Source organism: Mustela erminea, chromosome 5, assembly GCF_009829155.1.
Source record: "Mustela erminea isolate mMusErm1 chromosome 5, mMusErm1.Pri, whole genome shotgun sequence".
NCBI classification, from domain to species: domain Eukaryota; kingdom Metazoa; phylum Chordata; class Mammalia; order Carnivora; family Mustelidae; genus Mustela; species Mustela erminea.
Genome location: NC_045618.1, coordinates 55,696,362 through 55,712,654, shown reverse-complemented (window position 1 = coordinate 55,712,654; position 16,293 = coordinate 55,696,362). Strand labels below are relative to the sequence as shown.

The following is a 16,293-nucleotide window of genomic DNA, read 5'->3' as shown; positions in this document are numbered from 1 at the left end:
CCATCATCTTTTTAAAACTGCATCCACAGAACCTTAAACAGAGCAATGCCTTCTTCCTTCCTCAGCTACCCTTTTGGCCAGAATGTTTAGTCTAGGAGGAATTAACAAGCTGCTAGAACGAGAAAGGGGAATGATGAGGGGTGGGGAGAGGGGTTGAGACATCTTAGTTCCCGCAGAACAAATCCCCCGGCTGCGTTTCCCGGCAGTCAGGTCATTCTGCTGCATGAAGTGGGTCACGGGGATGACGGCCCTATGACTCTGCTCACTGCACGGTGTAGGTGCAATTGCTCTGAGTGGGGAGGCAGGGGGACAGAGATCACACTTGTCCTTTGGGCTTAACAGCAAAGAGTTCAAGCATCCTTACTGCTCAGGCTTGTCCAGCAGCTTCAGTTCTTCTTCTTTGGATGTCTCATAGTACTTCCTTATTTTAACCAGTTCATCCTCTTGGGCTCTCTGGGTTGAAGGAGGAATCAAACAAAGCACAGAAATAATGAACAATGAGTAGCAGTCTAAAGCAGTCTAATGAGACCAAGTGTGGTCTCTGGACCAGCAGCACTGGCATCTAGTTCTGCTTCTAGTTAGAAATGCAAATGATTGGCTCTCTCCAGGTCCTAAGAAGCTGGGGGGTTGGTGGGGAGGAGCAGCAAGCCCCCCAGGGGATTCTGACGCATGCTACCACCGGAGAATCACTGGTCAAAGCCAACGGCCATACCAGGAGACCACAGGGTGTCCTGGAAGCCAGGACGCTGGATTGCTACTGAATCCCCTATCTCTTCCCCTGTAAGCAGGTTAGCAGTCAGTTGTCCTCAGCTTTTGTTTCCTGACCCTTAGAACAGCCCTCCCAACTCACGTATGCTCCTGACTTTTTCGTTTCTAGTCTCCACCTTCTCTTTCTCTGAATTTTGTTAACACTCATTTCCGCTGCTCCTTTTGGCATTTAGTTACGTTATTTTCTCAATTTATCCAGCGATCCACTTCAGGCAGCTCTCCTCTGCTGTAAGCTAATGAGTACTGCCCACGTGCCCAGTCCTGAGCTCATGGCAGCAGCAAGAAGCATCTAGAAGGCACTCTGCCTTTTACAGAGTCCTTCAATACTTATTACTGTATCTTTGTTTTTCAGATAATTCTACCAAGGCTCAGACCATGTACTGGATAAAGGGCCTGACTCAGAGTCTCTCTTTCCCCCATAACACCATGTTGCCCCCCAGGTATACCACAAATGCACTATTAGCTCCCAGTGACCTGGTATTTGTTTCACCTTCCTATTAACAAAAGCCCTGCTGATGGGACGTGAGAAGTTCCCATCCAGTTGTACTAAGAAGCTCCTGATAGATATAAAGGATGTGAAAATGTTTAGGGAACTGGCAATCGCAGGTTGGATTACTGCCCTCTGGGAATTTTCTATAAGGGACATAAGGTCCCAGGAGACATAACATTGAAATGAATCTTTTTTTAAACTTGGTGACTGGAAAATACTATAGAGCTCCAGGCAGCTCCCCGGGGAAATATCATTACTTCAATAAAGAGAATCTGGTTCACTCTTTTCAAATTCTAGCAGAGTCAACGAATCAGAAATGTTAACGACCATGGGAATTCTAACTCTCCTGTGTGTTCCTCTCAAGAGAGCCTCCCAATTCTGCTGTTTATTCCACATATATCCTAAATTTAAAGAGCACATACGTGTCCAGTGCTGTGTATTTTCAAACATATTGTTATTGTTACCTATATTGAATTCTGTTATAATACAAATATCAGATAGAGCCCTTTATCATGCCCATTGTACTGATGATCAAACAGGCTGAAGGAACTGAATTGATTCCAACGTTACTCAGAGTCAATAACAGAGTGGAACCTCAAATCTAAAATTGTCTGACTCTAAATGCAAAGTACACACCCACCATCTTCTACTACTTCCCACATTCAGTGTCATTAGCTCATCTGATCCAAAAGAAATCATCCAAGGTGGTATTAGTATTCCCATTCCTCAGAGGAAGACAGTGGTGTGCCCCAACAGTAAGCCGGTAGCTTAGCTTCGCTCACTCTAACCGTAAGCACAGGGCTGGGTTCCACAGCCTAGAAGGGGTCTCCACCTTGAACCACCCCCCACGCAGGTGTTCAAAGAGAGCTGCTAACCCAGATACCACAGTGGGGTCGGAACCCAGTGCTTTGCTCACGTCTGTTCTTGTTTGAGTGTACATTTATAAAAACTATGCCTGAATCTCTCCCTTGCTATGTTAAAATCCTCACGGCCAAAGAGCATGGATGGTTTAGTGATCTGGGGACGGGGAAGGGCAGGAGGGCAGAAGGAGTCACATATAACCATTTTTTAGACCTTAACATTTTTTTTAATTAGTGAAGACATGAAAATCTGAAAACTCTGCCTCTGTATGTCTTTGATACTCACATTTTCATATAAAGCTGCCAAGGTCTCCAGATCAACCACAGAGTCATCCACATTGAAAATGGCTGCCAAGGACCCAAAAAGAAAGAGGGAGGGAAAAAAAAGAGAAGAGATTTGATTAGACTCCCCCACACTAATGAGCTAGCCACACTCCACGTCTAGCTTTCAGGCAGCAGAACACTGCGCTTCCTTATATAAGTTGTGTTTTTCTTTCCTTTCTTCCTTCCTCCCTCCCTTTCTTTCTTTCTTTCTCTTCTTCCTCCCTTTCTTTCTTCCTCTCTCTCTCTCTCTTTCTTTCTCTCTTTCCTTTTGCACCAGGGGGGATCTGATGAAAGAAACCAAAACGGTTCCTATCACTGGCCTGAGCCTTGGCCGTGCCTGGTTTAACTCCTCAACTTCTGGATCCTCTCTGCAGTTCAATTTAGGCTCCACAGGAGAAGGGTTGGTGCTTTAAAACTAAATCAGTTTGTAGGTTTGAAGCACAATTTTAAATCTTTCTTCCCGGCTGGTAATTGAGGAGATTTAGTACCTAATGCACCAGAACTGACTCTTGCCCATTACCAGGAAGAGAGAAAAAAGACAACGTTGGCAAATTAAACGAATTCAGGCATGTGATTTTAGGCACCTTTCCATGGCCACTGCAAACATCTTGTTTGGATTAAAAAGACAAGAAAAAGCAATAATTGCATCAATGGCAAATTAAGATTATGGAAACCTCCCTTGAGTTAGTCTTAAGGCAAGTTCTCATGCTCATGGTTTTATTAGGATTCTACTCGTTGTTCGGTATCTTTAGGTCATTTAGCTGTTCATTGATATGATTATGATTTCACCTAGGGAGATTCCTTCCCATATATACTGGGATACAAACATTGAGACTGTAAAGCCCTAATGGATTTGGCAATCAAAGTGTTTGAAATAGGCAGCTCCACATCTTTAAATAATTATTCAAAACTAATAAGGTTTGTTCTCTCAACCCTACCTCCCTTCTCTGACTTTACATTGTGAAATTAACCAGCACGCTAGTAAATTTTCTCCGTGGCAGGCTAATTAATTTTATTAAACCAACCAGTGATATTTAGAATGCCTTAAAATTTTGCTCGTCAACCATTATTCTGTTCATTGGCCTTATACCATGGTTTTTGGAGAAGGTAAGGATCAAGGTAAAGGGCAGGTTCCTTTCAATTTGTTTTGTGCCTTCTGCGGCTGAATCATACAACCCCCCTCATACGATTTTAACGAAGTTAATTAACTGAGCTAAGATCACGTAACTTCACAGAACACCGAGAAATGTACTTAAAATTCCTCCGCGGGCCACCCTAACTTAGGGTTAATTTAGCAAGCTATTCTCAGATATGGGAGAGAGGGGAAAGAAGAGGTTAACACGCTAGTGACAAAGCCGGCTCAGATGCCACTAAGACAAAGGAAAAATCACACTTCTAAAAAGCCCAATCTGAAATCACAAAAGAAAAATGTAGTTGGAGGGAAGAATGAGAGAATTTGCCCTCTGAGGATGGTTATTTTGTGTGTGGAGATCTTAAGAATTCACAAATTTATTAGAAAGACCATGAATTTCTACATGGCTGGTGCTGCTAAAAAATAAAAAAAAATAAAAAAAAATTGCCAGGAACAATGCCGCATTTCTGTGAATTCCAATATTCTCCTACAAAAAATTGCCAAGAGGAATGCAGTAAGAAAAGGTAAAGCTCTACAAACAGTTACTCAGACAAGTTGTCTTCTGAACTAACCCTCAGTTGTAGATACTCTATATGAGCTGCAAGCTTGGATGTCACCAAGTGATCTTAACTGATGAGAAAGAGAGTGACCTGTGGGTTGTGTTTTTGGTGAGTAAATATTTTGTTTTTAAAAGCTAATCAGTCTGGGTCCCAGATACATAGTTTGACAGGTTGTATGGTCAGCCAGTTCTTCTCCAGTGTGCTAGGCAGTGGCAAGGAAACATCTAGAGGATGGGACTAGAGAACAAGTGTGGGCTCTGGGGACATTTATTTATTCATTCACCCAGCCCTTGACTAAATATTTGCTGAATGTGTATTAAGTTCTAGAAACTGTTCTAAAATGCTGTGATTATATAAATCAAACTTGTGTGAGAGGTTCAAAACACTTGATCTCACGAAATTTAGACTCAAGCCGAGGGGACAGGAAAGAAACAAGTAAATGAGTTAAGGTAACAAAATGCTGTGAAGGAAGTAGAGAAACGAGCAGCATTAGATAGGATGGTTGATGAAGGCTTCTTTGAGGAGGCAACATTTAAGCTAAGAGCTGAAGAGGTCAGTTCTGTAAATGTCTGGGAGAAGAACTTTCCAGGGAGAGGTAACTGCAAAAGGAAGTCTCTTTGTCTGATGAAGGAACAAGCTCAAGGTACAGAAAAAGACCAGGATGACTGTCACTCATTATGTGATCCTGGTAAGTTCAAGTGCCCGAGCCTCAGCGTATCCATAAAATGGGTCTAATATCACGTGCCGAAAATATTAAATGAGGTAATATGTATGCGTGGCATAGCACCTACAGCATGGTATGAAGTCAAAATGGTACCAACGAACGATGACCATTATGATTTTTTTTTTAAAGATTTTTATTTATTTGACAGACAGACCACAAGTAGGCAGAGAGGCAGGCAGAAAGAGAGAGGAGGAGGAGGCAGGCTCCCTGCTGAGCAGAGAGCCCGATGTGAGGCTCGATCCCAGGACCCTGGGATCATGACCTGAGCCGAAGGCAGAGGCTTTAACCACTGAGCCACCCAGGCGCCCCGACCATTATGATTTTTAAATATACAAATGGTCAATGTGTTTTAATGCTTGCTAATGCCCCCTCTCCTGTAACACCTGGAAAGAATTAGAGAAAGCAGACTATGGAGTAGTTTGTGTTATAAATGAAACTTTCCAGAATTCATGAGTGTCTCAGATAAGAGTCGTTGCTGTTAAACCCATTTGGTCCTTCACAAAACCCTGCTCAAAGCCCAACTTCAGGAAGCATTATTAATAGTCAAGGTGTAGATTATAAAAAATAAAGCCCCAAATGTCTTACAAGAAATACAAGGTACCTTTGGGTCTGTTCAGAAAGTCGACCTCATCTGCATCTCCAGTTTCCATCTTTCCCACCAATCTACCATTTGTTGTACTAACAATATTATTTTTCTAATCCACGGGATTAGAAAATCTAATCATTTTACTTTGATATTTACAATACCTCCTATGTCTTTCCTTTATATAGCAGGTAAAGTCCAAACGCGTTGGCCTGATGTTTAAGCCTATTCTTTACTGGTCCCAAGCTACACTTCCAATCTCATCCCCTACCACGTGCCCTTCTCCTAGCTACACGGTGCTCCAGCTTCTTGGGGCAACATAACCATAGCTTCCTCCTTTCCTATACCTCCTCCCCCAGAGCCGAGGGGAGAACCTTCCTGCCCTGGAAGGAACCCCCTGACCTTTGGATTCTTAAATCCTCGCTCTTTTCCTCTTCTGTGGCCCTGCATGTGTATTTTACACAAGGGAAAAGAGACTAAAGAAGAACCTGTATTACGGTGTGTAGCAGAACAGTTTCCCTCCTCTGTCGGACAGCAGAAGCCCTGCAATCACAGATAGTCTCTCTGCATTTTGACAACCCCAGCACCTGGCATAGCCCCTGGGGTGTGACAGGGATAAAAGTGTGTGGATGCGATAAAGGCTACAGGAATCCCCCCAAATGGAGTCCTTCTGTTGGGTATCAAGAAAAGTTTCTTGATAAAGAGAGCATGGCGTCTTTGGCAGGTGAAAAGGTTGTCATAGGAGGGGTGTATCTGAATTAGGGTCATTTGCTCACCCCCATTAGTTCCTCGTTTGAAAAGAAAATCAAGGTTTAGTCGGTCTAGCTGTATTATCAAGTCCTCAGCCACACCCTCGGTGTAGATGCACAGCTTGCCCTGGATAGTCCATACCAAAAACTGATTCAGCTTCACAAGTAAATTTTCTCACTTTCAAGGAAAGAGTAAGGAAAATAGCTTTCCCTTCATTCTTAACCTCCAGTAAACAGCAGTATCACTGGCGCCTGGGTGGCTCAGTGGGTTAAGCCTCTGCCTTCGGCTCAGGTCATGATCTCGGGGTCCTGGGATCGAGTCCCGCATGGCGCTCACTGCTCAGCAGGGAGCCTGCTCCCTCCTTTCTCTCTACCTGCCTCTCTGCCTACTTGTGATCTCTGTCTGTCAAATGAATAAATAAAATCTTAAAGAAAAAAAAATGAACAGCAGTATTACTTAGGTAGAAAGGTTATGAGTAAAAATTCCGGTTATATTGCTTCAGGCAGACACGTGAAACACCCACTTATTAATTACCATTAATCAAGCAAAATTCTTCCTGAGGAAGGACAATCTGTACATTTGGGCCAAGAGCCAGTGAACACCAACTGGAAAGACGTAAGATGTTTCAGATGGAAGAAGCAGATGCGGACAGAGGCTCATGGAAGGTGCAGGCGATGTCATGTAGGTCACTTTTGGCTTGAAGAGAGCATTCATTCTCCTTTGGAGCAAGACCGGAGAATTCTGAATGCCCTGAGGAGGAGCCTCTAACGTGCTCCGTATCCAGCAGGGAGGCACTGAGCAGTTACGAGTAGTAGAGGGAATGGAACAGAGTTCTATTCCATAGGACACGTTGAAATTTGGAAAAACTGGTTTCAGAAGCTATTCTGATGAACAAGAGGTAGCAAATACTGTGGAGGGAAGGCACGGGACAGAGGAGCAGGGCACGAAAGGGCACTACAGAGCGGTATCACTAACCAGCTTGGGGCTGAGGAAGCTGGAGTTGAGACCACCTGAGGCTTTGCATCTAGATTTGGAGGAAGGGCTTTGGGCCACCCACAGAAATAGGCAGAGAGTTGGATAGGCCTGTTGATTTTGCCCCAAGGACCTAGGGGGAGGAACAGGAGAGAGGAAATCTACTGGTGGGGTTAGAATTAGACAAATTTAGGGTCAACACTAAGTATTCCACTGAGGTTTTCCCTCTTCCATGTAAGGATCTTAAAAACACAAGTTTAAAAGGAAAATAAAATTCAGAGGCGGAAGAAGCATTATGAAGAGATATGCTGGTTGAGTCCAGGAGCTTAAGGAAATCGTTAGAATTCTATTATTTCTCTTCTCCAGAGTTGCCAAGGAAGGTTAGGTTACTGGCCAAAGGTCTACAAAGTAAAAAGGCAGAGGTACTAGGACTCCGTAGACAGCTGTTTTGTGTATGCATGATTATGCTTCCTACTCACTGAGAACAGTTTAAGTTCCCGAATAGGGTTGGAATCAATACCTGATAATTCCGTTTCCCTAATACTGGTCCAGTATCTTAGAGAACTGATTCTTGAAGGCTCTTATCATCAAACTTATAAGCCTTACATGAACCCATTTAATTATTTAACTGAGGATTACAATATAGAAGAAATCAGTCCTTGATTAAATTATTCTTGGAGTTGCCTGGGATGGGGTAGCTCCCTCCATTTTAAACTTAAAAAAAAAATTCACTCTTTCTTGTTCTCTCTCTCTCTCTCTCTCTCTCAAACACACACACACCCACACACCCCTTTTATCTTGTAAGTTCGAGGAGCAAATCCTAGCCTACACAATTCTATAGCACACCTCGAAGCCCTGATACTGTAGTTTCAAGCCCTGCCAGCTTTTGTTCCCCTCTGTCCAGGGCTCATTATACTAACATGCCTGCAGATGGTGTCAGAAAGGTGAGGTGTCAAATCCACAAAGGGGAGACCCCAACAACTCAGTGCTACTGCACTATCAATCATTGCTGGTGGTTTTTACTTTTATCTCCCCCTTCTCCTTAGTTCTCCCCACTCACACTGTCAGTTCAGTTAGAATATTTCACCTACACCTCACAATATGTCGAAAGGAAATAGACACACGCTGTGAAAAGCTGGTAATTTTATTGGGTTCCTTTACCTTTAAAAATCTGTTACTTGGTCAAGTCTGGTTTCTGGGCCCCTTTTTTTGCAGGGAAATTGAGGCAAACATTTTTATGTGGTCCTCTGGTGCCTGCTCTGTACTCCAAGAATTACATACGCAAGGATCATTAGAGTAGTGTTTTGCCCATTAAGATATAATAACCGTCAGCAGGGACAAAAAGCAGATCAGTATCCCCGATTGAAACTAACAGGCGCACATAAAAATTACGTGCCTGCTTCAGGCACAGGCACGGGGTCAGGGTCTCACACGATAGGGAAATTCCCTCTCTGGGTCGAAGGCGGCTTTTCACAAGACCAAGGCAAGGAGAGAGAACAGGCAGGAATTCTCTCAGCCCTCCAGCCATTTTTACCCCTCAACACTTCTATCTTCAAATGCACCATTTGCAAATAAACAAAAAATGACTGTGCTTGCTGTCTGAAGGGCTTCTACTGAGTAAAAAACAAGCATTTACTTAAAGGAGCTGTTCTTTTCGACCGAAGGAGCACTGCTGGGCAAGAGACACATGGAAGACTGAGGGAGGAAAGGCACACTCCTCAGTCTGTTGGCTTAGCCAAAGTCAATCGAACTGTTCGAGGTGTGGCAGATGCCACAGACAGATAGGGCTGGGGTGGTTTGCTAGGCTTGGGCTGTTGTTGATTTTAAAGATTTTATTTACTTATTTGACGGACAGAGATCACAAGTAGGCAGAGAGCAGGCAGAGAAAGAGGAGGAAGCAGGCTCCCTGCTAAGCAGAGCACCTGATCTGGGGCTCAATCCCAGGACCCTGGGATCATGCCCTGAGCCAAAGGCAGAGGCTCCCAGGTGCCCCGGGCTGTTGTTGATTTTAAAAATCACATCTCTGCAACCCAGTCTATGCCTCCTTGCATTTCCTTCCTTAAGTTGTTGGCGTGAACATCTTGCACAAAGTGGGTGTTAAATTAATTATTAAATTGTTTGCAAATGGACTAGATCTATTCTCAGCCCATGAAAGCAAAGATTAATAGGATTATTTGACTCTATTAGTCGAGATTATTTTCTTAACAATGTTAACTTCCAAATGGCCAGTGTAAAACTTGGCTATTATGCCCAAATTACTGATATTCTTAGGGCTTCCTTAACATTCAACTTGTAAGGGAAAGATAATGAAACGGGGACGGTAATAAAGAAAGCTTTGGGTTTTTAAAACTCTCTGGTAAGGAGCCCGGGTGGCTCAGTTGGTTAAACATCTGCCTTCCGCTCGGGTCATGAACTCAGGGTCCAGGGATCGAGTCCCGCCTCGGGCTCCCTGCTCAGTGGGGAGTCTGCTTCTCTCTCTCCCTCTGCCCTCCACGCATGTTCTCTCTCTCTCTCTCTCTCAAAAATAAATAAAATCTTAAAAAAAAAAAAAAAACCTTTCAGGTAACCTACCCCTTAACACTCCCACAGAGCAACTACCTTGACCTCTACCAAGGAAAACGCAAGGATGGGAGGTCATGGAATGAGGCAGAAGTAGAATCGGGGAGCTGAGGAAAGGCACAGCAGGAACATCTCTCCACAGGCTCACCTCATAAGGACAGGGCCATCACAGAGAGGGATGACCAATTTATGATAAAACTGGGCATGAATGGAAAGAAGAGGACCCGGCAGGGAGAAGGGTGGGTTGGGGGAGAGCCTGCCTCCTGAGAGCTCGGGAACTAGGTCTGTTCGCCATTGTCAATATGCCTTCCTCTTCCCACTACAGGGACCACTCCACCCTGCCTCTAGCACCAGGCACACCTGTGCAGATAGAGGTAAGCACAAAGCCTAGCTCCACCCAGATGAAATGCTAAGGACACCAATTATTTTTATTTTTATTTTTTTTAAAGATTTTATTTATTTATTTGACAGAGAGAAATTACAAGTACACTGAGAGGCAGGCAGAGAGAGAGAGAGAAGGAAGCAGGCTCCCTGCTGAGGAGAGAGTCCGATGCGGGACTCGATCCCAGGACCCTGAGATCATGACCTGAGCCGAAGGCAGCGGCTTAACCCACTGAGCCACCCAGGCGCCCCAAGGACACCAATTATTAAAGCAGCTTAAAATAACCTGTCTACTACAGCAGAGGGTGGGTCTCGCAGGCAGACCTTACTGGGGATGAATACTTAATTAATTAATTGCCGCATATACTGGGCACTTTTTGTGTGGGTAAGTGTTTTACATTTACTTGCAGGAGAGGGGTGCTATTGCTGTCCCTAGTTTTACAGATGATGAAATCAAGGCATGAAGCCCCACAACTGGATTTCCCAAGCTGAGCTCCATAATCAAATTACTGGACTATGATTGCACTTCTATTTTTTTTTTTTAAGATTTATTTATTTATGAGAGAGAGAATGAGCACATGCCTGTGAGTGGGGGGTGGGGCAGAGGGGGAGAATCTCAAGCAGACTCCCCGCTGAGAGAGGAGCAGAAGGCACAGGGCTTGATCCCAGGACCCAAGAGCTCATGACCTGAGCCAAAGCCAAGAGTCGGGCACTCAGACTGAGCCACCCAGGTGCCCTGATTGCACTTCTTTTATAAGTGTTAGGCTATGAATGATCACTCCATCTAAAATCCTCACCCTCTTAAAAAAACAAACAAAAATATCAGTGAACCAGCTACACACAACAGCCTCTATTGGCATTTGTCTCTAAATGGCATTGCACGCTTTTTATGTTAATCAGCAGCCTCCTCGTGGGAACCATACATAGCCCATGCTACAAAAATTTCATTTGTATATTATACACACCGATAACCTCACCATTATTTATCACTAATAATTCAATTCTCATATGCTACCTCAATATGCATAACAAAACAATCCCAATTTTAATCTTTGCCAGTTGTTTGCAGTTATTAAAAATAAACATGATTGCAGTTAAAATCACAGCAAGAAGAATTTCTAAAAAATAGAAATGTGGAAACTGAAAAGGCATCATCTTAAAAGAAAACATAAATATAGGGTGTCTGGGTGGCTCAGCCAGTTGGGTGTCTGCCTTCTGCTCAGGTCATAATCTGGGGGTCCTGGCACTGAGTCCCACATTGGGCTCTCTGATCAGTGGGGAGTTTGCTTCTCCCTCTCTCCCTGTCTGCTGCTCCCCTGCCTAGTGCTCTCTCTCTGTCACATAAATAAAATCTTTAAAAAAAGAAAATATAAAATATAAAAAGAAAATAAACTCTAGAGTAATATAAAGTCAAATTTTCTTGGAAAGATATGACTAAGTGTAATTTTATACTACATGCCAGAACAGACTGAAAAGGGAAGCAAAGGCACAGAGCATGAAGAAACAAACAAAAGTTGTCTCTGGACCCACAAAGCACAAGAACGACCAAGGGACCATGTGCACAGTCTTCCCTACATTGCCAGATGCCTGCCTGCGTGGCATGTTAGTTGGTGCGGACCTCAATTCAGGCCGTGATGGAAACAGGAGGCAAATGTGAGTGACGCAGTGAGCAGGAGCTTGTTGGGTGGTGGAAGACACAACAGTCGTGAAAGGGACGCTTATCTAATCTGTTCCAATCGCTCAATCGTATAAAGCAAAACTCCCAATTCTCACCCAAGTTTGGGCATGTACTATGCCGCAAGGTGCCCACCGTGCCATTTTATAGGTGCAATTAAAATTGTCCATGGTTCAAACCTCAAAGAAGGGCACAGCCAGGGAATTCACAAAACCTCCCCTCCGTCAGCCCCTCTGTTCTCTGTAGGGCAGTGGAATGAGAAAGAGTTCGGGTTAAGCTGCTTCTGTTCTTCCATTAGTTCTGGTTCTTTTAAGCCAAAATTACATTCCAGGCAGATTGGATGGTCTCAGCCAGTTGCCTGAAGGTAAAGTACAAAGACTTGCCACCCTGTGCTTTCTGGACTCAGCCCCGGGGGGTGAAAGAATGTACAGTGCCTTAGAAAGGGGTGGGTGGGAACCCTGCCGCTCAGGTGTTTCAGACAAAAGGTGGGAAGCACAGGGAAGGATTGGGGCTACTGTTTCCATTTACTGATTTTTTGTGAAAAAAAATTCACTGATTTTTTTTTTTTTTTAAAGATTTTATTTATTTATTTGACAGAGAGAGAGATCACAAGTAGGCAGAGAGGCAGGCAGAGAGAGAGGAGGAAGCAGGCTCCCTGCAGAGCAGAGAGCCCGATGTGGGACTCGATCCCAGGACCTGAGATCATGACCTGAGCCGAAGGCAGCGGCTTAACCCACTGAGCCACCCAGGCGCCCTCACTGATTTTTTTTTTAATGAGATTTTTCAATATAGTAAGTTGATTGCCCCTAGCACTTTCATTTAGTAGGTCCACAGGTAAGGAGCCCACATCACCTTTGCTGGGTAAACTCCTTACACGGCATCCTCGCTCGTTCTTTTGCTTCCAACATCCTCTGATTTTGGGGGGCCCCCTGAAATGAAGTTTTCTGATTCTAAAATCTGGTTTTAACTAAACTAAACTTGACAAAATAAACTAAAGTTGCCTTCAAAAGATTCCTGCAGACAAACCCTGGAAGATAATCCATCAACAGTAAGAAAATGGCAGAGCAGACAGTTTGATGGCCAGTTCAAGTTCTCCATCAGCCATGGAAGTAGTTAAAGAGCAAAGATAGTTGAATCGGATTTGCTAAGATACTGACCTCCATAAATTATAAGAGAACTTATCAAGGGACTATTTGAAATGCAGATTTTGATACACTATTGTTAATAGTGAGTTTCACTCTATTTGTGATATTAGCCAATAAAAACTCAAAGCCATCAAAATTAAAGTTAGTAAGACATTTCAAAAAACATTAGTCTCACTTTAGTTCATATTTGGGCACGAGTTTTATAACATGAATATTAGTTCTGTCACACGTTTACATGACACACATGGTTCAGAGAACATAGCTTGAGAAGCATGTTCTGAAACTCTTTACTGGTAGGGGTGCCCTATAAAGACTTTGGAGACCTCCTGCCTTCAGAATGGGGTCTTCCAGGCTAGAACATTCCTTAGGAAAATCCTAGACAATTCAAGGTGAATTTCACATGCCTGGTAAAATTCATTCTGTTTTAGACACCCGGCATTAACCTTGACAGCAATTTCTAGAAATTATTAGGTAAAGGGAGCAAAGTCGAGTAAGCATTCTCAGATCTGGGTTTTAGACTCCCGGCACATAACTCACTGGCATCCTTTCACATTTTGATTTGAAATTCCTAAACAGAAAGATAGTCTTTGATGCAACCGAACTCCCAAACTGAGTTTCTGGGCTGGTAGAAACTAAGCTAAAAAATGTTTTATTTTGATGTTAGATTAAACATTATAAATATAAATTCTGAGTGTACGGGAAATTCCAAATGAATGCCAGGAGGTTTCTGGCACCTCGTCTGTTGCAAGGCATACAGAGGTTTATGTCAAGAACAGTCAACAGCAATTTTCCATCTCCCCTGGGAAAAGAATGAGAGGAAATCACTAACGTGGAATGAAAACACTAATTTGCAATCATGTAGGCAGTCACTGTGTCCAAGGATGCCAAATGCTTTTAAATACAAGTCATCCAGTTTAGCAGATGGAAAGCGGCAAGAAGTAAATCAGTTATTCAGAGTTTCTCCTGGACCAAATACAGGTGCTGGTCGGGGGGGGGGTTATGATCGTTCTCCTGAAACCTTTTTTCCCCCACAACCAAGGTCCTGCCCTGAGTCATGCAGTGCTTCAAACCTCGGTCCGTTTAGGGACTTGGCTTTGTTCTCCAAGATATCCAACACCATCTTGGGTAGGGACAAACAGATAAAAGTGGTTAACCTTTTTGGCGATGTTCTATCTCCAACATAGCCCTATCCACTTCACATCAGGCTAGAGTTTTCAGATGCTCATTGAACACATTAGCTTCAATGTCTCCAGTCATTTCAAGCTCAAATCATCTACCTATGCTTTTTCTCCTTTCTTTCCAGTTTATGTTTTGGTACCATTCATTATATACATTCTTGTTGAAGCAAGAAATCCAAGGTACATATAAGACTTCTTCTCCATCACTGCTTCCTCTGATGTGGCTAAATGGAATAATTCTCTCTCCAAATAGCCCTTTTCTGTGGTCTCCCCCATATTTCTATAGACACAGCCTTAGTTCTGGCCTTCATATTTATTATCTCAATCATCACAATCCCTTTCTAACAGACCGATCCTCCTTCGGTATGATTTCTGTTTCTCCACTCAACAGATACTCAAGGACCATCACCCAGGTGCTAGGCACAGTACAAGGTGCTAGGGACACCTCACTGAGCAATCTCCCTCTTGGAACTTATACTCTGGTGATGGGTATAAATGGAAACATAAGTAAGGAGCAAGTGAGGTATTAGGTGTAGGGCAGATTCAAAGAATTAACTTAGTGTCGGCTCTCTTAGGCGTCCTATGTGCCAAAACCTAGCAAGGAAAAGGAGCTCAGTCTAGTGGGGTGGAAAAGCATTTCAAACAGAGGGAATGTGCAATGCTGCTCGTTCAAAAAGGCTACTCCTTCAAAGACACAGAAGAAGGAAAAAACTTGGCCTTTTTAAGGAATCAAGGAGGACTGCTGTGATTAGTGTGTGGTGAGACAGGAAGCAAGCGCAACCCAGCCAAGTTGGAGGTACCAGCTTGGCCCAGAGCACGCAAGACCTTAGAGGTCTGTCTTCCACAGTCCGAGAGGCATTCTGTACTTGGAATTAGATCATAGCACCGACACTCTTGAATTGTGTCTCCCTGTTACTCATGGGATAATATCCCAAGTTTGTATGATGATATTCAGGGCCCTGCCTGGTTTGGATACCACTTACCTTTTTAGCTCTGTGCCCTGAAACAACCCACATTCACGTGTCATCTGTGTATTCTAGCAGGCCTCCTATTCACCTGCTTTCTGTCCTTCTGTGTGTGATGACCACTGTTTTATCTTTAAGACTCATCTTAAGACTCATCATCCCATTGAGCTGCCTTGTACGTGTCTCCCACCACCCCGCACACTCTTGAGAATGTTAGAGTCTGGATCTTACGTGTTGTGGTAGTCATGGGGCCTGATATAGAACTGGCATTCAATCCATGTTTCCTGAGGGTGGGAAGGCAGGAAGGCAGGAGAAAAGGAAGAGAGTTTTGCCCAAATGTACTGGAGTAGGGCACATGACAGTCTGATTCCATCTATTCTAAGGTTCAGTCTACTTTTTTAAAATCAAATTAACTAAAAAAAAAAAAAGCAGCTTTTATACATGATATGTTAGCCCGATGAGTTGTAAACAAGGCTTAATGATCAGACAAATTCTTAGAAAAAATGCAACATGGCATAAAGGAGCACACTGTCTTTCTGTAAGACCTGGAGGTACAGAGCTTCAGAAACCCACTTCTTCAATATACATCATAGGCTCATAGGCAGTGTCTCGTGGACAACAGAAGAGTGGCCACCTTTACAAATGAGGAAGACAAGGTTGTTTTTTTTTAAAGAATTTTTTTTTAAGATTTTATTTATTTATTTGTCATAGAGAGAGTACAAGCAGGCAGAGTGGCAGGCAGAGATAGAGAGAGAAGCAGGCTCCCTGCTGGACAAGGAGCCCGATACCGGGACTCGATCCCGGGACCCTGAGATTATGACCTGATCTGAAGGCAGTGGCTTAACCAACTGAGCCACCCAGGTGTCCCACAAGGTTGCTTTTTAAGAGCTGAACCAGGAAATAAGTGGATTATCCAGCTATGGAGGGTAACATATGTGCACGGACATACCCAAAACCATTATCAAGGTGACTACGCTGTCATCCCAGCAAGGGGGAAAAGAGCATAAACAAATACACAGAGAGAGGAGAGGCAAGTGATACGGATGCAGTGATGAACAGATGTGATCAACAGTTTCATCGCGGCGAAGGAAAATTCTTTTCCTTAAGTGAATATGCTCACTTTTGGGGTTCTACATCAGTTCCTTGTGAGTTTGGGAAATGCTAGTTAGTGCATCTGTCTTTGTGCTTTAACAAAGATGACCATATGACCACAGGCTGAAGAACAGC

At 43.5% G+C, this 16,293-nt stretch overlaps 1 protein-coding gene across 21 annotated transcripts in view; it reads right to left on the bottom strand.

The window, feature by feature from the left end:
• The window catches only part of FMN1 (formin 1), a 413,714-nt gene that overhangs the window by 137,363 nt on the left and 260,058 nt on the right, over nucleotides 1–16,293 (bottom strand). For all 21 annotated transcript variants that reach the window (XM_032343188.1, XM_032343184.1, XM_032343196.1 and 18 more), the window contains 2 exons: nucleotides 2,405–2,466; nucleotides 365–453 (listed from right to left, as the gene is read on the bottom strand). In XM_032343188.1, coding sequence (XP_032199079.1) covers nucleotides 365–453; nucleotides 2,405–2,466 — 151 coding nt within the window. The remainder of the gene's footprint in view (nucleotides 1–364; nucleotides 454–2,404; nucleotides 2,467–16,293) is intronic.